We start from the raw sequence: 24,523 nt of genomic DNA, 5'->3' as shown, positions 1-24,523 counted from the left end.
AGCTTCCCTACAGAGCTATTTACCATCTTAATCTCCCGGGTTGTGTTCATAATTATATAGGTAATAAAAATAAATATTTGAGATACGTTGAGTAAAACGAGGCTTCAAGTAGTGTCTGAGATTTGAGTACCAAGTGAATAAGGAGTTTACGACAGAGCCTTAATGTGAAAAAAATTAAGCTGAAGGAGAGCATCTATATACAATAATTTCTAAAACAATTAATACTCACCACATTAACTTTTATTCTATCATCCTCTCGCTGCTTTTGAACTATTAAATTAGAATACATCACTTTTGAAACTCGCTCGCTATACCTGTCGAAAATGGATTATCATGTGACCCAGAAAAGGCGTATCAATGTTATAAGAATAATGAAATTTCTTTACTTTTTTCTTATAAAACCACAGAATATAGACAAATGTGTGAATAAAACATTAGAGCTAGAGGAAATGTTTTGCATAGTCTAAAAACATAAGTATTTAGGATCTCTTTGCCTCAACTGAAACGAAACTACGAAGATTTTGATTCGCTGTCCTAGTGCCTTAAGAACGTTGATCTTCATTTCGTGCCCCGTAGGAAGGAAGTGATGTCAGTGCACCTCAGACGGTGCACTGCAGGCATTACTTAAGGTTCTTTGCGGCGTTCCTTTAAGGCCGTTAGCTGCAACCCCTTTCATTCGTTTTACTCCACCTCTATTCTTATTCCCTTTCTTCCATATTACTTTCCACCCTCTCCTAACAATTGTTTCATAGTGCATCTGCGAAGTTTTCCTCCTATTACACCTTTCTAACCCTCTTATACTCAATTACCCTTTCAGCGCTGAATAACCTCATCGGTCTGAGCGCTTGGCCTTTCATTCTTTCATTCCCTGGAGTGGAGAGAAGACCATTGTGAATCATTTCTTTTTCTTTTACTTTAACAAAGATCTTGAATACTGAACTGGGGGAAAGACAAACGAGAACTCATTCTTGAAAGTCAAAAGTCTATTCACTGCATGCGTAATTGTATTCAATATACATGCCATTACAGCTTGTTACGATGCCTCTAACGATAAGTAAAAATCATCATGACGAGCAGAGTTCGATTGACCTGTTCGAGATAAGATCTGAAGGACAGAGAGGATTAAAATGACAGATAGATAAGCGGACGAACAAGTAAACAGGTGGAGCGTAGCACACAACTCTCGACTGGCCGAAGTTCGCTTCTGCGGAGTTTTTGGACTCGTGTCTCAGTGTCAGAAACATTGCGCACTTGTACCTAGACTCAGTTGCCTTCGGGTACGATAATGTGATGTCTCCTCACAAACCTGGAAGTACTATTTAGGTACAGAAGTCATTACCATAGTATTCTCTTTTTTTAACGTTTTAAATGCTTCTTAAGGAGCTTCTCCACATTCTCAGCTTAAGTTTGTGAGCGTACAAGAGACATATCCTTTTCCAATCAGCTGCCGCCCAGAGAGTTAATTAACTAATAAAATGTTTGCCTCGACAAGCCACGATGGGTTTCCCATGATCACGTGCTTTGTGACTGTCAGGATGAACCTTAAGTTCATCAAAAAGAAAGGGAGCGACAACAACAATCTCTTGTTTGTCTGTTATAACTTCTTTACTCTTGGCGATTCTCAAGGCTTCACGGAATATTTCTTTTTTATTTAATTTCCCATCTTCAACCCATTTTTATCTGGGGTCGCCGTTGTGAATGAGTCGTCTCCACCGATTTCTGTCCTCTGCATCGTTCTCGTTAATACCTGACTATGAATTTCCCCTTTCCTTTTGTTGATCACAATTTTTCTTACGAAGGCACTCCGTGACGTGGAAGCCTGCGCGCTGAATTTATGCAGTTCTTTTTATAATGGAAAAATAAAAGGAACGCCTTAGGTGCTGCAATGCTATTTCACGAAATGTGTTTAAGCGAAGGCCTTCATCCTCAAAATAATCCTATTCGTGATAGTAATAGGATAACGACGCCTTTCTCGCGATTTCTTATAAGAAATCGGAACCTGCAAGACCCTGAGCCTACTCGGTCTAAAGGAAGAGCAACTGCTTATTAGTCTGCTAACAAAACCTTTAGTGACATCCTGACCGGATCACTCTCGATTTTTCTCTTTAAAAACAGAGAACTCGCTCAGTTTTCGTCTTTGCTGTTGGTCGGTCAGAGTTCAGAGGACTACATCAGGACCCTTTCAACACCTTGTCACAAATCCGACTTAATCTTAACCAGGAAACCAACCACCAGCTCCGTTTTCGTTTCACTTTCTCTTTATTATTCTGAATCATTCATTCAACCTTGGTCTACTACAATAGAAGTCAACAAACAAGGAGTTTTCATGATAAAAAAGAATATTTTACCTTGATTTCGAGATATGGAAATATCATTCCTCTAAAACTTAGGTGAATAAATCAATAACTGAGTATGGCAACAGTTTACATGATCAAACAAGAATTACAATTAATTCCGAATGAAAGAACAGCATTCATAGAAACTTTTAAGTACCCAAATTACAGCATCTTTTTTTTATTTCCCTTCAGGAAAGTTCTCTTCTTCCTCTTCTTCTTCTTTGGAAGACTTTAGATCACCATCCTCAGGAGGAAGGAGCCCACAAGCACAGGTAGGGACAACATTGTCACGCCGGAACTGTTGCAGAGGTCAGTGTTACAGAAACACTGTGTTCTGGTGGCGTCCTTGTCAATACCTGGGATTGGTGTTACCCTAGTCGTGCAACCGTCCGTCTCCTTTTTCGTATAACAGCTATACTGCAGAATGTCTCCATATTCTGTCGGGTTGAAATTCGAGAGAAAGTCGGTGAGGTGGTTTTTATTGTCACCCTGTGTTTTTCAGCTTTAAAATCTCTTCGTACAACGAAAGTGATACAACACTTGGATTGAATAACGACCGACATTTTAGTATACCTTTGAATCTCCAGAAGTCGAATACATGTCCGTAACAAAAACTGTCGATAATATTTACTTGGTGGCAGGAAATTAAGTTACAATTTTGGTTAGGGTTAAAAAATTACTCGGGAAAAAAGTCCCATTAATATATGGTGGGCGGTAAAAGAGTCACAGGGAAAAATTCACAATATTTCTTGGGGGTCATTATCTTTCACAAGACGGTGCTAAGAGCAGCATTGCTGTATGGTACAGAAACAGCAGGCATGACAAAGACAGGAGAAGATGGATGTGGCAGAAACGAGAATGGATGTTTGGGGTGACAAGAGAGGATAGGATAAGAAATGACTACATAAGGGGGTCGACTAAGGTGGTGGAAGTATCAAAGAAAGTGCAGGAAGGGAGGCTGAGATGGCATGGACACCTGTTGATGAGAGATGAGGACCACGCTGGGAGACATACTATGGGGATGGAGGTTCAAGGAAGAAGAAGAAGAGGGAGACCAAGAAAGAGATGGAAGGACAGTATGAGAGGGGGCTTACATGAGAAAGAAATTGATGAGGCAGAAGTGCAGGATAGAAATAGATAGGAACAGCTCATCCGAAACGGCGATCCCATATAAAAATGGGAACTAGATGGGAAGAAGATTTACAGTCTTTTGTTTGTGTTTTTACGGTCATTCCCAACGGGCTCGTACAGAGCAAAGTACTAAACACGCCGTAAAAATTGATGCACAGATACATACCGGGTTAAAATTTACCCTTGGGGTACACGTCTTATCTGGGAAAGATTAATGTGACTTTTCCTGTTACTTTTTTACCTGTGACATTTTTACTTGCATTCTTTTACTCCACCAATTTTTAAATGCTCAAGAGACTTATGAGGCTTTTAGTTACATGAAAAAGTGTACCAAAAGTACGAGATCTTCTGCAGTAAGAACTTGGGACAATTTAAAACATGTTGCAGTACTGCCTTCATGTTTTAAGTTTATTCAAGCTCTGTTATTCATCTGCTACGGTTTTTTTATATATATATTTGAATTTTTCGACAAGGTTATGCCAAGTAGAGTCAGTTTCTCTTTTACTTGTTAAAGTTTATGTTGCTGTTCTGCAGTTTTTCCTAAGATTATACTAATTATTTTCGGCTAAACAATACTCACTTGAATTAGTCTCCCATTTTACACAAGACGTAGTGCAATCAATGTCATTAGGTCATCCACACCAATGTAGCATTTAATGGCATATCCTGGAAAAAAAAAAAAAAAAAGTTTGGAAATAATTATTTGTATCACTAACCTAAAAAAAATAAATGTAGTTTAATTCACTGTATATAGGTAAACAAGTATATAGTATTACAAGATGTACTATAAGCTGCGCACAACATCTTAGAAAAAAACCATTAAACCCATTATATTCACTGACCAAACAATCGCGCGGACGAGGCTGGAGGGAGACTTACCTATCTGGAACAAGGAAAAGGCCACCAGAGCAATAGCAAACACTGTCTTCATGGGGAGAGTGGACCTGTTGAAAGAATTGGGGGTTAAATGAGTTTGATGCTGCTTCGGTCACCACCATCTCCCGATTCTACATCGGAAAATACGCATTCTAAATACTAAATTTTCTTCATTCTAACCATTAAATCATAAATAACGTAAAAATCAGAAGAACTGCTTATGGCAACACTGCTAAAAGCCAAAGTTGTGAAGAAAAAACGGCATCGCTGGACTGGTTATACGGCTCTTGTTGTTTACAAGTTTCAGTTTAGTTGTATATATATCTTTCACGCACTACAGGCTCCAGAGACTCGATATAATTAATCTTCTGTTTGTGAAGTGTCCTCGCTTGCCATTCTTCGTGATATGGTTCATAATTCCTTAGAATAACAACGAAATTTGATATTTCCTGTCTCAATGCTTGACCTTAAAACATGGCGGTGCGGCAGTTCATCAAGTGCTGGCCTGCTGTGACGTCATAGGAAAACTACCCATTGACATTATATGTAATATTGTATATTTTATATACAGACATTGTATTTTCATTGTTTTATAATGAAGATTAGAAAAATCAATCATTTGCTGTAGTGTCCCTGTTATTGGTTACTAGCTTTACAGCCATCAGCTCTCTTACCTTGGTAATGCAGAGTTGTGTTAGGCCTAATGGAATATTGCCTTTCCCTTTTTCTTCATCATTAAACATGTTTTATAGAACTTTAAACGAAAAAAAAAGTCTGATCTCCAGGATATGATAATGCAAGGCGCTATATTCTTTTACTTAGATATTTATGAATTATTGTCATCCTAATCACTGCTTATGTAATGTGCACATGTAATTATCTATGTTTGTGCACGCGCGTGTGTATTTGTGATCATAAATGTGAATGTGCACGACCCAACAGTACTTAATAATTTTATGGGGCAGTTTTACTTAAAAGCTGATGATGAGGCGTGATTTAATACTTGTAATGACGAACAATTATATACGATGTTCAAAGGCTTATTTGGGATTTTCAAGATAAATAATAAGGGACGATAGACTCTTCACATATCAAAATTGATGGCAGCAGATTTTCTATCCACTGAGAAATAATTCTTGTGTTTAGGTCGGCAGCAGAAGCCTATCCACTTCTACTGACGCAGAGGAGAGTCTATAAAGCCGACCTATGGAAAACCGAGTTCGCTCCCATACCATCGGCAACAATTCCGCCCGACTGGGAATGGGTCGTGGCATCTGCTCTGGGCACGAAAAAGGGCGTGAGGCTCGCAACCTCACTTGTGAAGACATGCTGAGAAACCATAAAGGCTCTATCCGTCTGGTGCCACCCCTTCCAAAAACAAGGAAAAGACATTATATATATATATATATATATATATATATATATATATATATATATATATATATATATATATATATATATATATATATATATATATATATATATAATATATATATATATATATATATATACGCATTAGGCTACAAATGTCTTTTAATATCTGATTCGCTCTAACTCAGAATTAATATATTTCTCGTGGTAGCTGTGCGGTTAAAGGCGCTTCACTGTGCGTCCTGATTTCTTGGTTCCTAGGTTCGCGCCCGGGAGCCGATATGAGAATATAATAATTATGAGGTAGAGCCAATGAGATATTAAAGGACATTTGTAGCTTAATGCGTATATGGGAATCACGGTGATGTGATCAGACTCACACACACATATTTATATATATATATATATATATAATATTATATATATATATATATATATATATATATATATATATATCTATATATATACATATATATATATACTATATATATATATATATATATGTATATATATATATAGTATATAATTTTATATTATCTATAAAGAAGTTCCAGGTTCAAGTCCTGAACAGTAACTTGCGCATCTGGTAGTTAGTCTATTGTGGTGCGTTGCCACTGGAACAGAAAAGGGTAAAAGACTAGCAACCCCATCCCTATGGACTTGCAGAGAATGGAAGGAATGACTCAATCACGACTCAGAGAGAGAGAGAGAGAGAGCGGCACGTGTCGTTAAGTTTTCCCGCAAAGTCAAATTGACATGGAATGAAATACTCAATTGTATCTATGGCTAAATAATATGATAATAATAATGATAATAATAACAACTGGACCACACCCCGGCGCAAGCACCGAACACGCTCCGCGGCTCGAAAGAAGGACGGTTATAGGATCCAGGAATCTAAAGGTTGGATCCAGGAATCTAAAGGTTGGCGACAGCGGAATGAGATAATCCCCCAAAGAGAAGGGGCTAATGACAGGAAATGGTAGACGTGAATCCTGACAGACGCTAAGGAACCAATGGGCCTCACTGTCGAACTTCTCACACTGTTGGACAGTGGAACAGTGGAACAGTCTCCCTGAGGATGTCGTGTCACTGGAACTGCAAAAGTTCAAGCGAAGAAGCAATGCATTTCTACCCAGTACAATTCTCTTTGCCATTTAATCATTTAATTACTTTTTTATCTACTTATTTATTACTTTGTCAATTTATTTTTTCAGTTTTAATCATCGATCCCTTCTTTCTGCTTCCCGTTACCTTCTCTTACTTCTTTCTAATGAACATATTCTTTGGAAGCTTCAATTTCAAGTCAATTGCCCAAGCTTATGGGGTTCTAACATATAAACATAGTTTATCTTCTGAATAATAATAATAATTTCACATGATTAGCGTTATATTTTTCTTCACGGTGATTAAGTGACAGAATTACCGAGGACAGCGAACATTACCTTAGTAAGTTTACTAAAAAGTATCTGACGATGTCGAGGGAATTCTTAAAGACAACGCCTCTCCGGTTAAGACTACGTTAGCCAATAATTTAACCTAGACCAAGCCAGCTATCCTAGACCAGGCCAGCTTAGCCTAGACCAACCAACCAACCTACTTACATCTTGCTGGAAAGTCGTCACTCGTTGGGATGTCTGATGCTGACGAGACTTTCTGGAACACTGCTGCGCTGCTCAGATGAAGTCTTCTCAAGCCCCTGCCTTTTATCAAGAAGAAAAAAATTAGGATAAGAGGAGGAGTAGCCGGTTTTCTAAGAAAAAAAAATGCTATTGTATCTATTTATCTTTCAAGGGGGTGTTAGGAAAATAACGATAGTCGTAGAAGAGTAATGCAGTTATTTATTTGTTTGAAATTGATTACAACTTGATTATAACCGCCGATCAAGTCGAATATTTTATGCTTAGTTTATGAAGCGTTGATCACCTTATTATTATTATTATTATTATTATTATTATTATTATTATTATTATTATTATTATTATTATTATTATTATATTAGCTTGTCCGGGAGGTATCTGATAACCAAAATCTCAGCAGCCAATAGTTGGTCTACTTTCAACATTCATTTGAATCCGAGCGGACACAGCAAATATTGACTAACATGATATAACGGTATTTCCTTTCACGAGACCCATTAACTTGTATACAGTATCAAATCCTTCTGCGACCAGATTAGGGAATCATAGACAGGCTATTGCTATTTTTGTCCAGCATTTTAGATTCTTCACTAATCGCATTTAGGCGTGGAAAGGTTTTGTTTCTTTGTACCTTGTGTAGATATTGTTTTCATTTTTGTTAAGGCAGTTTCTTGGGATATAAATTCCATCTGTTTTCACGACTATTTTTGCGCTGATGGGATTCTGGTATCATCTCTCATATTGAATATGCAAATAATACTGGTATCATTTTAGAGTACCAGTAATATCAACAACAACAAAATAATGTTTTTAATACTATAGTTAATGCTTGTAAGTTGTGAGTATTTAGTTATTCGCTCATTCTCCTTTCCAGTGATGAAATAACATAGCCTTGCTTTCTTGAGTGTGGATATCTATCAGTTCAGCCCTTCACCATTTTCTAACACTAAACTGGTCTTCATTAATTTTCAAATAAAATAGTTCTGTAGATTATTACTGTTGATAATTTTTACCTGATGCGGTGTAACATCAGTTTTAATGCAGAAACACAAACCCATCTAGTTGGTAAAACAATGTCGTTACTTTTGTAAGTGGTAGTTAAAGAGTTGAGAGGTGTAAACAAATTACGATTTCATCTCACTTCCTAAAATTATGAAGTCTCTGGCAGTTCAAGCAAGGTCTTTAAGTAGTACAGTTGTATATTTCGTAATTCAAAGGATTCATTTTTGGGCACACAGATGTAAGTTTTTTGACGAACTTATATATATTTGCTTTGTATGTTTTATTCATTAAGCGTTAAAAGGCGTAAATTGATTTATTTGTGACATTTAACATTTGATTTTCCTATTAATATGATAAAATGTGATTTAGTCAAAGGAGGTCTAAAGTGGCAATGAAAGTGTCTTGTTTAGAAAAGTATATTTAATTAACTTTGCAAGATGTATTAAGGTACATTATGTCACCGTTATGACTTATTGAATATTATGGGTTATTTAATAATGTATTTAAAGTTCGCAATAATTCCTTTCAGGAATGAACCTACTACTACTACTACAACTACTACTACTACTACTATTACTATTACTATTACTACTATTACTATTACTATTACTACTACTACTACTACTACTACTACTACTGTTAACGGAATAAAGGTTAAAGTTGAGTTTCTGAGTTTGTGTCGCCCATAACAATAGTTCATTCATCTGCAACATGAATACGGATCAGAAGGACAACGTAGAAGACAATGGTGACGCCAAGGAGAAGTTACGCACCCTCAAGAACAACCAGACTGCTGCTCTCTCTGCCCTCACAAAGAAACGGAATGAAGTCAGCAAGTGTATGGAGAAGCCTGATAATCTCCATTTAGTAAAGACAGGCATGGAGGAGTTTGAGGAAGGGTTAAAGAAGTACAAAGACTGCCACAGTGATTACTTGTCTCAACTACCTGTCAACGAGCACCAGCCAGAAATCAAAAGGTTTGAAGATAAAGAAATGTCTGCCTTAGGATTCAGATTTCAGGTGCATAAATGGATAGCCACAACAGAAGCAAATTTGCAGGATTGTATGGACGGATCTTCACTGCGGAGCAGGTCACATAAATCCAGGAGGTCAGTTAAAAGCACGGCATCAAGTGTAAAGTCAGCTCTCATACAGGAGAAGGCAAAGTTGGCTGGTTTGCTTGCACAGAGGGCATTGCTTGAGAAACAGACAGAAATAGCCCAACAACAGGCAGAATTAAAAGCCAAGGAAGATTTGTTAAAGTTGGATGGTGAAGATTACAGACAGCAGTACACAGCATTCATGGACAAGTTGTTTGAAAAGGGCTATGCTTACAAGATCCCAGACGATGAGGTCAATAAGATTCCTGTTTGGTATCTTCCTCATCACACAGTTTTTCATCCCAAGAAAGGGAAGATTAGGATTGTTTTGACTGTAGTGCCAAGTTTGAAGGTGTGTCATTAAATGATGTTCTGCTACAGGGTCCAAACCTCACCAATTCATTGACAGGAGTACTCATTAGATTCCAGCAGGAGGTTTATGCATTCATTGGAGATATTGAAGCTATGTTCTTTCAAATAAAGATTCCACCTGAGAATCAGGACTATGTTAGATTCTTGTGGTGGCCTAATGGTGACATCAATCGACCTCTTGAAGAATTCTGAATGGCTGTTCACATTTTCGGAGCAATCTCATCACCGAGTATTGCAAATACTGCATTGAAGACCACAGCAGATGAGAAGTATGATTCAACTGTTGGCAGCACCATAAGGCACAATTTCTATGTTGACGACTATTTGAAGTCATGTGCTGATGTTCCTACAGCAGTGAAGTTGGTGAAGGATTTGGTATCTGCAACTGGTGAAGGAGGATTTAGGCTAACTAAATTTGTCAGCAATTCAATTGATGTCCTTAAAGCTTTGCCTGCTGAAGATTGTTCGGTTGAAAGTGACAAGTTTAATCTTGACAGGGAGAGTTTAATGACAAGAGCCTTAGGAATGTTATGGGACCTTAAAGAAGACTCATTCAAGTTCTCAATTGAGCTCAAGGATAATCCATTCACCAGAAGAGGATTGTTATCCACTATCTCATCATTATATGATCCCCTTGGGTTGCTCTCTCCAGTCATCTTACCAGCCAAGAAACTGTTACAAGAATTGTGTCAAGTTGAGAGTCTGGACTGGGATGAGAGGATTCCAGATGAGCCAGCTGAAAGGTGGCAACATTGGATACAAGGTCTTCATTTACTGGAGCAGCTTTCAATACCAAAATGCTTCAAGTCAAGTGGGTTTGGTAATGTGACAGGTTCAAGTCTTGTGTTATTCAACGATGCAAGTACAGTTGGTTATGGTGTTGCAGCATATCATGTTCTTCTCGATGGAAACCAAGTTCAGTCAAATCTTGTCATGGGAAAATCAAGAGTATCTCCCAAATAGGTGGTGACTATACCTAGGTTAGAATTTACAGCTGCAACTGTGTCTGTCAAGGTTGCTCAACACATCCTGAAGGAGTTGGAGTTTACTGTTGGCAGGTAGTGTACTACACAGATTCAACAACAGTCCTTCACTATATTCATAGCAACACTAAAAGGTTCCCTGTTTTTGTAGCCAACAGAGTCAGGGTTATAAGGGACTACTCCCAGCCTGAGCAATGGAGATATGTAAACTCCAGTGATAACCCTGATGTGGCATCAAGAGGTATTAGTGTACATCAGTTCTTGCAGTATGACGAATGGTTTCATGGCCCATCATTTATTGCATCTGATTATTTGCCTTCACAGGAGTATGTGTACCTCCCGCTTGTCCACTTAGTATAATGATATAAGACAGCGACAGTTAGTATGTCTTTTCTTACGACTGTTGTTCGTAAGCATTGTTGGTTCTACTTTCCCTTCTTGTCTGAGTGAGATCTAGTAGAGTTGGTTCTTCTTTAGAATAAGGGAGATGACTCAAACGGATGGAGTACAACTTTAACAACTTTATTTCTTAGCTGCTCCATCACTGGGTATAGAGATGGTTTGGTTGGATGACCGCTCCGTTGAGTAATCTGAAGTGAACTACAATATAGGAGCATCGCGTCGATAGCGGAACACTAGCTATCTCAGCGATTTATCATAATTAGAACAAAATGAACACGTAGCCCTGCGGCCTCGGAAGTCATGCGCTTCCGCTATGGGTGAATAGGTCAACCGCTTCCCATGGAAGGTGTTGTGCTTTGTTTTACAAATTCAGAAAATGATTCGACATGCAAACGCAAACCAGGCTACTGCAAGCATTGCATAGCATGATCTAGTTTTCACGTCTTGTTTATGGTTACGTAGTGATACTCCTAATTCGCCAATGACCCTTTAGGTCGTGGGTTTATTTACAGATATGGAATTTATCTGTATTAAAAATGTAACTATTACATTAGGCTCGGACAGCTACCATTCAAGCATTGAACATTAAAATGACGTTAAACATGGTTTTTTTAGGAGTGTGACCGTATATATATTTATTCATAGCCATAAACAAGTGATTAAGAAAAATATGCAAATAGTATATGTAAAAAAAAAAATACATACCTAATTGACATATTCATAAATAAAGAAAATGCATGGAAAATACAGATCCATGTTTGCTATATATGGTATAATATTAGTAAATGATTATGAGGTACCAAAAAATAAAAGGTTAACATGTATACATGAGTGATTATAGTAATAGGTAACCCGATTAAGAATAGTTGTTACCCCGTGGAGATACATAATTTATACATGATCATGGATAACTGTTTAAGAATATTTGTTACTCTTTGTAAGTATAAAAAGATAACATATGACTGTGCACAAGATATAGAAACCTGGTACGTACATGCACCAACATTTTAATATATAGGGCTTCAATATTTTATTAGGTGCCCGAAAGATACTTTCAACTGTTCATATCTTTAATAAAAAATGCAAAGACTTGGAGTTTCTTGTCCTACATATTGCCAGCGTACAGACCGCTTTTCACACACAACACAATTCCAAACAATTTTCCTCTGAGTCAAGTGAAATGGCCAATTTCAAATGACTCTAAACGTAAATGCCTTTAACGCAATAGGAGTACTGTCTGGACGTGGTAAGACGTTCCTCTGAAGATCCATCTGTGTTTGCCTCAACCTACGCCAAGCAAAGATGTTAACGATGATAAAAATCAACGCCGTAACGCAAAACACGGCTAGCGATACGTAGAAACGAAGATTTTATCCTCCTGCATAAGTCGGTGATGTGTGGTCCATCTCAGCTAGTTGCGTCAAACGATGAGCCATCTTCGTTTTGTATGGGAGAGGTAGTGATGGGATAACAGTAGTTGTCCATGTGAAGTTCGCAAAGTAGGCCCATTCACGGATGATAGTCTTAACCCTTCGGACCGTGTAGTTCGTGGACGTCCCAGTACAACCGTCGGCTGCAACGAAAACCTGGGAGTGGGCCGTGGACCCGTCCGGACATGCCACCTCAAAGCCGGCCTTGTCGTATCGTATCCACGAGCCGTTATTCAGTCTGAAATTGAACTTATTATCGTCAAAAGGATAAAGTTTTTTCAGACAACCTTCGTGTGCATGGGAGAGAGAACCGTTTAACACTATACCTAACTCGCACGAATCCATTAACATAGGATGGAATTCAAAGGAGTCAGCTGTACAGACTTTATTTTTCATGGCTTCTGAACAGTGAGTGAATTTATCTAAGTCTTTAATGACTGTATATGATTCCCTATCAGGGGAAATCAATACGTGTCCCGTCAAATTGGATATTACTGGACTTGAGTTATTCGTCATGGAAGTTGGGAACGGTGCTATTTTGTATGCTTGCCAGGCATCAGAAGAATCAAAGGGAATGGTAATCATGATCCTGTAATTTTCAACGCTTACCGATATTAAGCTATAATAAAATTCTATCTTATGGGCGTCTAATAAAGGAACATAACCTAGTTTCTCCCGTCCGTTCTCCAAAGTTAAAGTCAGATCTTTAATAGGCAAAAGATGTGGGGATAAAACACCCTTTGTTGCTAGCGTAATAGCTTCTACGTAGTCCTTTGATTTCTCAATAAAATGTGATATTTTGGTACGGATATGATCTACTTTCGAACTATAATAAGCTAATGTAGCCAGCAAGTGTTGCACTTCCATAATCTGATCGATATTACTAGAATGTTCGTTCACCAAACTCATTATTTGATTGATTGAGGATAACTGGCTACGTAGTTCTGACAAAGCTAATTCGTTTTCATGTTGCGAAAACTCAATTCTCTTATTCTGATCATTTATTTTAAGACGATTTGAAATTCCTAAGCCTAAACTTGCAACAGATCCAAAGATGTTTAATGCAGCAAAGATAAACGGGTTGCGTCGTTCGAGGTTATTGTGCCGCACAGTCCACATCAGCAGATCTCGAGCCAGAGCTTCTGCCTCGGCAGTTTTATTTTGCAAGTCGTATGACAACATTTCCGCGACGTTTAGCGTTTGTGCTAGTGAACTCTCTGGGTTAGCAGGAAAATGACATTGGTGCATTTCATTCAACGAAACAGCAAACCTCAACAGGTCACTCTAGGTTAATGACGTCATCCTCCGGGAGAAAGATCGCCTGCATATCTATTTCTATAACTATATTGCTTGCGGTAATGAAAACGTCTTCTGTTCTTTCTACAATGGTGCCATGAGTAAAAGCTTTCTACAATGGTGCCATGAGTAAAAGCTTCATTTTGGAAACCTGCAATGAGTAAAATATATGTAATTACTCCTGTTTAAGAAAAATGTTTACATACAAATTTATTATATAATAGATATATTATATTATATATTATATATAGATTAAAACATAATATATATTATATATATATATAGATTATATGATATATATTTATATATATATATATATATATTATATATAAATATATTATATATAAGTGATTATACAGGTTTCATAGATACAAAAATTTCCCTCACTTCCTTCTACCCTTCTATTAGTTTCTGATGTGAGCCAATGGAACGATTCTATTATCAGTGGGTTGGGATACGTTTTGAACTCTAAATCTATTGGCCGTTAATATTTCTAAAATGTTAAACGGGCCTTCAAACTTAGGTGTCAGTTTGTAATTGAGTCCTTTGCGTACATATACTTGTATGTATACCTTATCGCCCACGGTATATGTTTTAGTTGGCTTAGCTATTTTATCATGATTTCTTTTCATTATGATTTGTGATTCTTCTAGATTCTTACGAAGTATATTATATCGACTTATGCTTGCATCCATAACATCCTTTAGAGGATTTGATAAACTGGTTGTAGGCGTTAATACATGGAAAGGCGTTCTAGCTGGGGTACCGTACAGTGCCTCGTGCGGCGACATTTTAATAGATACATGATATGAGTGATTAAGAATGCTTAATACCGCAGGTATGGCAATATCCCAGTTGGGGTCCATTCCCCCTAATGTAACTCTTAATATGTTTAAAACCTTATGATTTGCTCTTTCCTCTAGCCCGTTAGACTCTGGGTGGTAGATCATGGTATTGATTTTCTTAATGCTAAGGAATTCACACAATGAGTTAAGGAAATGATTATTGAACTCTCCACCCGAGTCAGATATTATCATGTGTGGAATTCCATGTTTACAAATGTAGCACTCGTAAAACATCCTAGCGCACTCGACCGCGGTTTTAGTTTTAAGCGCTATCAGTTCGGTATATCGAGTCAAGTCATCTATGATGACTAGGAGGTGCTTATTTCCTCTGTCTGACTTGTAAAACCCTGTTATTAAATCTAAGTGTACTCTTTCAAAGGGTTGATTGGGCACGGGATAAGCCCCTAGGCTGACAGATGTCTTCGGGTGCCCTCTGTTTTCCTGACAAGTGTGACAATTAGCTATGTGCTTTTTTATATCTGTAAGCATCGTATGCCAATAAAATAAGGACTTGGCTCTCTGTGACATGATGGAGAAACCCGGGTGGCCATGCAATGGATTTGCATGCAACCAATTTAAGACAGTGGGTATAAGTGAGATTGGTACCACTACCTGGTCGGTACTCGCCTGTGGTGTGTTGCGGGTTTTCCTCGTCACGGATCTACACAGAATATTATCCTTGATTATATAATTCTGCTGCTTATACTTTATATATTCCTTTTCCTTAGGATTTCCGTTTAAAGCGTTTATGATTTTTTCTAATTGCTGATCTTTTCTTTGCTCCGTCTGTATTAGTTCAGCACTCCAGCCCAGATCTTCTTGTTCAGATACAGTTTTAACAATAGGCATGGATGTTGATATATCTATTAATTCAGCTAATGGCTCCGTACAAGATGACGCTGGCTCCGTACAAGATGACGCGGGGTTGCGTGATAATGCGTCAGCAATGATATTTGCTTTCCCAGGTAAATACCCGATCCTCACGCCAAAGTTTTGGATGATCATATGCCACCGAGTTCGCTTGGGGCTGTGACTAAAGCCTTTAAAGAAGTCAGTTAAGGGCTTATGATCAGTGAGAACCTTGACGGGATAACCGTATATTATGAACTTAAAATGCACTAGTGAATTAACAATAGCGAGCCCTTCCTTGTCTATTACTGCATATTTACTTTCGGAAGGTCTCTGTTTACGTGAATAAAAAGCTATAGGGAAAAACTGTTTGTCATATTGCTGAAGCAATACCCCACCTACTCCTAGGTCTGAGGCGTCTGTTGCAATAAAGAATTACTTACCGAAGTCAGGAAATTTTAAGATAGGAGAACTACACAGTTCATCTTTCAAGGTATCAAACGCCTGTTGATGTTTCTCAGACCATATGAAATCTATGCCCTTCTTTATAAGATCGGTTAGGGGAGCGGCTATGATTGAGTAGTTGAGTATAAAACGCCTATAATAGCCACTACACCCCAGAAATTGCTGTATTCCCGTGACGTTAGTAGGTATCGGGAAGTTACGGATAGCCGATACCTTATCGTGGACTACTTTAAGACCTTGACTAGACACCGTGAAACCTAAATAGACTAGTTCTGTTTTGAAAAATTCACACTTACTTATCTTTACCCTTAGCTTATGCTGTCTTAGTCTTTGTAGCACTAGCTCTAATTTACGTAGATGTTCTTCTAAGGTATTAGAAAAGATTACAAGGTCATCCATATAGGCATGTAAGATATCCCCTAACAAGTCTCCAAACACTATGTTGATCATTCTAGTAAACGTTATGGGAGCACAACGTAAACCAAAAGGCATACACAGAAATTCATAATGTCCCCTGGCTGTGCTGAAGGCAGTGTATGGGATACTCTCTTCCTCCAGTGGTATCTGGTGAAAGCCTTTAAGTAAGTCCAAACTGGTAAAATATTTGTTCTGGCCTAGTAAAGATAAGATATCGTCAATGCATGGCACTGGGAATCGATCAGGGATCGTTTCCTCATTTAAGCGACAGAAGCCTACGCAGATACGCCAAGTTCGATCTTTTTTCGGTACGACTATTAACGGAAAATTATAAGGGCTGTTTGATTTCCTAATGACTCCTTCTTCTAGCATTTTACCTACTTCATCATTTATCTCTTTCTGGAATTTCATAGGGAGTCTGTACGAAGGTACATAGATAACTTTCTGCTTGTCTTTTAACCTTATTTGGTGTTCTATGACATCCGTTTTTCCTAAGGATCCATCCATAGTGGAAAAAAACCTCATGATATCTGGTTAAAAGATCAAGAAATTTCTGCTGAATTTCCTCTTCTTGAATGTCTTTATTGATTTTATTTTTTATAGATTGCAAAAGGGATTCATCCGCAACTGATTGAGCGTGATTGATCTCAGCGACGGTAAGAATGCGATGTTTATAAACTTCCACATCCAAGATATGTTGATTTTTGTGAATTACCAAAGTGGTATTCAAATGATTACAGACTTTAATGTTACATTGTTGTTGTGAGCCAACTGTATAAATGGCTTGTGTGACGGACAATCCGTGAGTTTTCAGAGTGTCGGAAAGGATTAACATTTCAGATCCCGGCAAGGTTTTCTTTATACGCACTAATATATTCGAAGTTATGTTCGGCTCGAGAGTTTGCGTGCAAGCTGATATTACAGGTGAGCGAAAATTCTGTTGGGTCGCATGGATTATTTCTTGATTCATGAGAGAAGTGATTGGTTCTTCAACGTACGTTACTATTCTATTTGTTGTCTCCTTGTTGTCCAAAACTGATTTTAAGGTGTTAGAAGACTTATAGAATTTTCCTTTGATATACACGCCGTGTTTGGCAGGGGCTAAGGTAACGTTTTGAGTGCCCATAGACGGGTATCCTATAATTACAGCAGGATACATATCAATGTTTTGTACAACGATAAAGGTATCGGAAAACGTAAGCTTACCGACCTTGTACTGGACATGAGTTACTCCTACCACATTTAATTCATTATTTCCTATACCCGAGAGTCTTATACCGAACTTCTCTATAGGGAAGTTTGAAAACAACAAATGGTGAGTCCGCAAATCCATGATATTACGTGGACTACCAGAATAAAAAAATAATGTGAAGGACTTGTGTTCTAAATTTACTGCGTGTAAGGTTGGGCGTAACTCATCTTGACTTATAATTGCGTGAATTTGTTGCAAATCTACGGGAACCTGCACTGATTTTTTGGATACGGCCGTGTGTTTCATAGGAAAATCAATTGCCTCACAATGATCTGGTAAATGATTAAATTGATTATTTGATACAAAAGATGTTGATATGAATGACCCAACATCGTCCTCTCCCCCCTTGGAGCTTGCTACGTGGTATTTGCTTTGTTTTGCACACTCGGAAATTTCGTCTGACCTTATGAGTTCTGGCTAGACGGCCCAAGAACAGAGTTACTTGAAGCATGATTTGTTTGTTTCTGCTGTTGAACAGCATTGCTGTTCGCCTGCTTCTTTTTAAAGTACTGAGGATTCTTCTTTTTGCTTTCATTGGCAACTGTTTGCGTGTTTCTAGGATTCTGCTGTTGATTCCGCGAGAAGCATCGATTATATGAATGAGTGGAACTGTTATGAATTGAACAAAAACGCGTCCGACAGTCTGAAATCATGTGACCTGGCCTTTTGCAATTGTAACAAGTCATCCCTGCTGCTTGATTATTATTAACCACGTTTACTTGTTGTGGCTTATTCTCATTTTTTGCAAAAACTTGAGTAAGCAAGGGATCAAGGTCAGTACATTTAGACATGTGTTTTTTTATCTGTTTATACACATCTAGTTCCGTACTGGCGGGCGTTAGCTTTTTGTCAAAACACCGCACTAAAGCTTCAGGCAACATGACTGTCATACAAGTCAGATATATCAACCGTATGAAATCTTTCACGGCGATATTGGATCTTGTAACCCACGCGGAGTTACTTAAGTTATCCTGATATTCATTTAGCCGGTCGGCAATTACTGCCACGCATTCCACAACATTAAGCTGAGTCATAGAGGCTTGGTTAAGGATGTTCCTTAAAGCCAGCACTACGTCTAAAGCCTCTTCACCGCCATATATAGCACGTAGCCTAACTTTGAAATCGTCCCATGTAACCGCCTCTTGGAAAGAGACTCCTCTAAGATATGCACTTGCATCTCCTTTAGCAAAGTCTATGAAGCTTTTGGCTTCCTGTAATTGTACAGATGGGTCTGTGATGCATTTTGCATTTAAATGAGCGTCTACTGATGAGATCCATGACTCAACGTTTTGAGGCAGGAACCCATTGACCCGACCTTGAAAAGAGACTATTGCTGACCTCACACTGACGAGAGTAACCACGGGATTGGGGTTACCCGGTGCAGAAGAGCCAGCCACAGTAGTTGCCATGTTAACTTTTACTTTTTTCTTATCACTACGATTCCTTGCGATCCTATCAAAGTATCTATAAGAGTACACACGACCACTGCGTAAACGCATATGCAATATAAAATAAAAATGTGTTGTAAATAATAGGAAAGACCCCCAAAATGATAATATTAATACAGATAATGTGATAAAGATATTTTCCGGAAAACTCCTGGAAGAAAAAGGGATTAGCAACAACGAGAAAAAAAATTCTGCGGGCGAGAATTCGTGGTTGAAGATTGATTCCTGTAATGAATGAAGATTAAGATTGCGTATAACTCACCCCAGGAATACTGGACGATCGACTCGTGATGTAAAACACTTCACTGATAAAACCTGAATGGATAAAGGATGTACTTAGCTTTGGTATATATGCGGAAAGAATGTTGACGTTCCAATGACGTCACAGCCTCTCTCTCTCTCTCTCTCGCGTTGCAGGAAGAAGTGTTATTGTCGTGATGACGTCACAGTCTCTCTCTCTCTCTCTCTCACGTTGCAGGAAGAAGTGTTGTTGTCGTGATGATTCCTTCTCTTCCCGTTGATGATCCGATGCTGCTTCACGTCCAGTTCGATTCTTGAAGATAATTGATGAAAGTCGTTCACTAAACGTCGATGTTGATGCTCGAATTCGTCTCGATGAAGGACATTTCTTCGTGTTCGTAGGATGTTTACAGTTGCTTGTTGATTGAAGATCCTGTTTCCTCAGTTTATTACTGATTTATAGCTGGTATTCGATGATTCATTTCTTCGCCAGACGTATATGGTTCTTTTGTAATTGTAGATTTAGGCTGCAACCAGTATGTAACTCCCGCTTGTCCACTTAGTATAATGATATAAGACAGCGACAGTTAGTATGTCTTTTCTTACGACTGTTGTTCGTAAGCATTGTTGGTTCTACTTTCCCTTCTTGTCTGAGTGAGATCTAGTAGAGTTGGTTCTTCTTTAGAATAAGGGAGATGGAGTACAACTTTAACAACTTTATTTCTTAGCTGCTCCATCACTGGAGTATAGAGATGGTTTGGTCGGATGACCGCTCCGTTGAGTAATCTGAAGTGAACTACAATATAGGAGCATTGCGTCGATAGCGGAACACTAGCTATCTCAGCGATTTATCATAATTAGAACAAAATGAACACGTAGCCCTGCGGCCTCGGAAGTCATGCGCTTCCGCTATGGGTGAATAGGTCAACCGCTTCCCATGGAAGGTGTTGTGCTTTGCTTTACAAATTCAGAAAATGATTCGACATGCAAACGCAAACCAGGCTACTGCAAGCATTGCATAGCATGGTCTAGTTTTCACGTCTTGTTTATGGTTACGTAGTGACACTCCTAATTCACCAATGACCCTTTAGGTCGTGGGTGTATTTACAGATATGGAATTTATCTGTATTAAAAATTTAACTATTACATGTGTGTGCAGATTGTGTTGATGGTAAGAGTGAACATGTGTCTGCGGTCACAATTTCTGAAGAACATCATGGGTTTACAAGATTGATTGAATATTTCTCTTCATGGTCAAGGTTACAAAAGGCAGTTTCTGTATTTCAACAACTAAAGTCAATCCTTAGTGGTAAAAGGAAAGGTTGTGTAACCACTGATGCTGAAAGGGCAATCATAATGTATGTTCAACGGGAGGTGTTTGGTGATGAAGTGAAGGCTTCATCAAGGGAATTGTCAGTTGGCAAGAGTAGTCCAATATATAAGCTTGATCCCTTTCTTGATTCTGAGGATGGCTTATTGAAGGTTGGAGGTAGAATAAGAAGGTCTGACATTCCACAGTCTGCCAAACATCCCATACTGTTACCAAAGAAGCATCATGTGACTACATTGTTGATACGACATGAGCATGAATTATTAGCTCATTCAGGTAGAAACCATGTTCTCTCAAATCTAAGGCAGATGTATTGGATCATCAATGCTAATGCAACTGTCAGGAATGTGTTATTTCATTGTGTTACTTGCAGGAAGTTGAAAGAACCAGCTTTGAGTCAAAAGATGGCTGATCTTCCAGCAGACAGATTGGAACCTTCACCACCATTCAGTAATGTTGGTATTGACCTCTTTGGACCCTATTACATCAAGGAAGGAAGAAAGGAGTTAAAGAGGTATGGTGTGATATTTACCTGCTTGGTTAGTAGGTCAATTCATATTGAAACTGCAAACACTTTACAATCTGACTCTTTCATAAATACTTTGCGAAGATTTGTTTCTCGAAGAGGTCATCCCAAGGTTATCAGATGTGATAATGGAACCAACTTCCATGGGGCTGAGAGAGAACTTAAGGCAGCTCTTGATGAGGTGGAGGAAAAGAAGATTGAGAAGTATTTGTCGCATCATCATGTTGAATGGAAATTCAATCCACCTGCAGCAAGCCACATGGGTGGTTGTTGGGAGCGCCAAATCAGAACAGTTAGAAAGGAGTTGTCTGCACTGGTGAAGGAATTTGGTGAAAGGCTAAATGATGAAAGTTTACGGACTCTGCTTTGTGAGGTTGAGAGCATCGTCAATTCAAGACCGTTAACCACTGTAAGTGACAGCGTAGATGACCTTGAGCCACTAACTCCAAACCATTTTTTGATTCCAAAATCTTATGTGATCCCTCCCCCTGGCTTGTTTCAAAAGGATGATGTTTACATGAGGAGAAGGTGGAGATGCGTTCAATATCTGACCAACCTGTTTTGGTCAAGATTTAGAAAGGAGTCTTTGAGCACTTTACAGACTAGACAAAAGTGGAATGAACCAAGAAGAAATCTAATTGTTGGTGATGTGGTCTTGGTAAAGAGTGACATTGAGCCAAGGAATCAGTGGCCAATGGGGCGAGTGATAGAAGTATACCCAGATGACAAAGGAACAATTCGCAGTGCCAAGATTAAGACACTTTCTTCGGTTATTGTCCGTCCTATTCAGAAGCTAGTGTTATTAGTTGAAGGCTAGGATTTTCATGTTAAATGTAACGTGATATTATGTTGTTCTTATGGCCTATCATTTGATATTATATATTATTTGAGTTATGAAGATGTTTAATTTTGTTTAGGTGAATATGTGAATCATGAAAGTGTTTTGAATTCAAAGAGTTTGTATTGTAACTTAAAGGTTATTTATTGTGTCTGCATGAGTAGGTGTATATTTTGATAAACAGGTTTAATCTGTTTATGAGGCTGAGTATGTTAATGCAGAAACACAAACCCATCTAGTTGGTAAAACAATGTCGTTACTTTTGTAAGTGGTAGTTAAAGAGTTGAGAGGTGTAAACAAATTACGATTTCATCTCACTTCCTAAAATTATGAGTCTCTGGCAGTTCAAGCAAGGTCTTCAAGGAGTACAGTTGTATATTTCGTAATTCAAAGGATTCATTTTTGGGCACACAGATGTAAGTTTTTTGACGAACTTATATATATTTGCTTTGTATGTTTTATTCATTTAAGCGTTAAAAGGCGTAAATTGATTTATTTGTGACATTTAACATTTGATTGTCCTATAAATATGATAAAATGTGATATAGTCAAAGGAGGTCTAAAGTGGCAATGAAAGTGTCTTGTTTAGAAAAGTATATTTAATTAGCTTTGCAAGATGTATTAAGGTACACTATGTCACCGTTATGACTTATTGAATATTATGGGTTATTTGATAATGTATTTAAAGTTCGCAATAATTCCTTTCAGGAATGAACCTACTACTACTACTACTACTACTACTACTACTACTACTACTGTTAACGGAATAAAGGTTAAAGTTGAGTTTCTGAGTTTGTGTCGCCCATAACAATCAGGTTACTAAGTAAAATCTCCGATGACTGATGAATCCGAAAGTATTCTCCCCAATTACCAAAATTTCTATATTTCCGAACATTATCATTAATTATGCCTGATTTGCATCTTAATACATTTACCCTAATACATATACTGAAAGGATTCTGTTGAGGATGTTCTTCTCCGTGATACTTGTCATCCTGAACCTATTCTTACAAAATTTGCTTGCATTCGCTCTAAGGATGTTAAGAAAATTCTTGTTAGTCTTGGTAGCTGGGGTGGAGTTCCTGTTGGTTTCTTCCCTTTGATTTTTTTTTTTTAAGGTTTCTAGTGTGTTGTCTTCCAAGATTATTATATTCAATAGATTTTTAGGTCAACGTAGTATCTTTAATGGCCGGCTGCAAGCTGAGCGTTGCAGTGAATGTTCTAAAGAATGGCTTATCTACAGAGCGCAGCAATCACAGGCCAATTTCTACTCTCCTTGTCCTCTCTAAAGTTGCAGAACATCTTATTTTTAAGCCACTATATAAGCATGCGGACTCTAAAGGATTGTTGCTTGATAGTCAATATGCACATAGGAAGTTTTTTTGATCTTTTATTATAAAAACGATATCTGTATATACAATATTACATATAATGTCAATAGCACTAATGACTAATACAAAGTTAAGCAAGTTTTTGGAACATTTTTATCATATGTGAACATACAAGAATTTCAATGTAATACAATTATGTACAAATTCACTTCCAACCAAATACCAACATATGGAACGCAAAGAGTAGCAATAGATACACACACACACACACACACACACACAAATAAATCGTAACTGTTGTTTCACTTTTTTCCAAAGAATACAAAAACAGAACTCCTTTTTTTTTTACTCTTTTACATCTTTATTTTTTCCTTTCATAATGCAATTCACCTCAGTAAGACCTGATCTAGTTTTCAAAGTAAGAGTGTAATGTATTTTTTGTTTTACAATAAAATAGTACATTTTCCTCGCCAATTTCACATTTGACCAAAACTTATATCTATGTTATATTAGAGAGGTAGTCTTTTATAAATATTATTAGGTAACGGCGATGTTGTTTTAGATTTGTTATGACAATTGCAAGAGAACCTTCATAAAGGTTTTGTGTGCAGACCCAGAGTAATTCAACTAGATTTTTAGTGCTGCTTTCGGTTTAGTAAATCACAAAGCACTTCTGAATCTCGGAGTGGGTAGATACGTTTTAGGTTTTACTTCAAGATTTCCTTGCAGGGAGGCAGAAACGAGTTCCTGTTGATGGGCTCTCAAGTAAACCAACACCTATTACTTATATTAACCGGGTATTGTTCCATGGCCCCCTGAAGGATGACCTCGCGAATCGGAAAAGAAAACACTGTGACGTCATCGCTTGTAGTGCCTGAAATGGCAACCGTCTCCGGTCAGTACATCACTCGTTATGTGTTGCAGTGCTCCCCTATGTGTGGCCCAGAATTGCAAGGGGAATTATCGAAGTGGGACTAAAGTGCACGTTTTTGCTTTTCCAAAGAATGAAGAACTGACCAGGAAATGGATCAGAGCGATAAAAC

The 24,523-nt window shown here is 38.0% G+C and overlaps 1 protein-coding gene and 1 long non-coding RNA gene across 2 annotated transcripts; one reads left to right on the top strand and one right to left on the bottom strand.

Annotated features, from left to right (window-relative positions):
* Positions 1-2,407: 2,407 nt before the first annotated feature.
* Positions 2,408-19,492, bottom strand: LOC135222944 (uncharacterized). The gene is made up of 5 exons (XR_010316405.1): positions 19,478-19,492; positions 7,319-7,417; positions 4,347-4,411; positions 4,048-4,133; positions 2,408-2,773 (listed from the first exon to the last, which is right to left on the bottom strand). It is a non-coding gene; the product is annotated as an uncharacterized LOC135222944 (long non-coding RNA).
* Positions 19,493-20,811: 1,319 nt separating this feature from the next.
* LOC135223168 (uncharacterized) lies at positions 20,812-22,128 on the top strand. Its single transcript, XM_064261673.1, has one exon. The coding sequence runs from the start codon at positions 20,812-20,814 to the stop codon at positions 22,126-22,128; it is 1,317 nt and encodes a 438-aa protein (XP_064117743.1).
* Positions 22,129-24,523: the final 2,395 nt, after the last annotated feature.

The sequence above is a fragment of the Macrobrachium nipponense genome, chromosome 8 (assembly GCF_015104395.2).
Source record: "Macrobrachium nipponense isolate FS-2020 chromosome 8, ASM1510439v2, whole genome shotgun sequence".
Taxonomy (NCBI): domain Eukaryota; kingdom Metazoa; phylum Arthropoda; class Malacostraca; order Decapoda; family Palaemonidae; genus Macrobrachium; species Macrobrachium nipponense.
The sequence above is the reverse complement of the archived record's forward strand: the minus strand, read 5'-3'. Positions and strand labels throughout refer to the sequence as shown.

Excerpts from the sequence above, each read along its gene's own strand:
- LOC135223168 (XM_064261673.1), top strand. The coding sequence starts at position 20,812 with ATGTATGTTCAACGGGAGGTGTTTGGTGATGAAGTGAAGGCTTCATCA.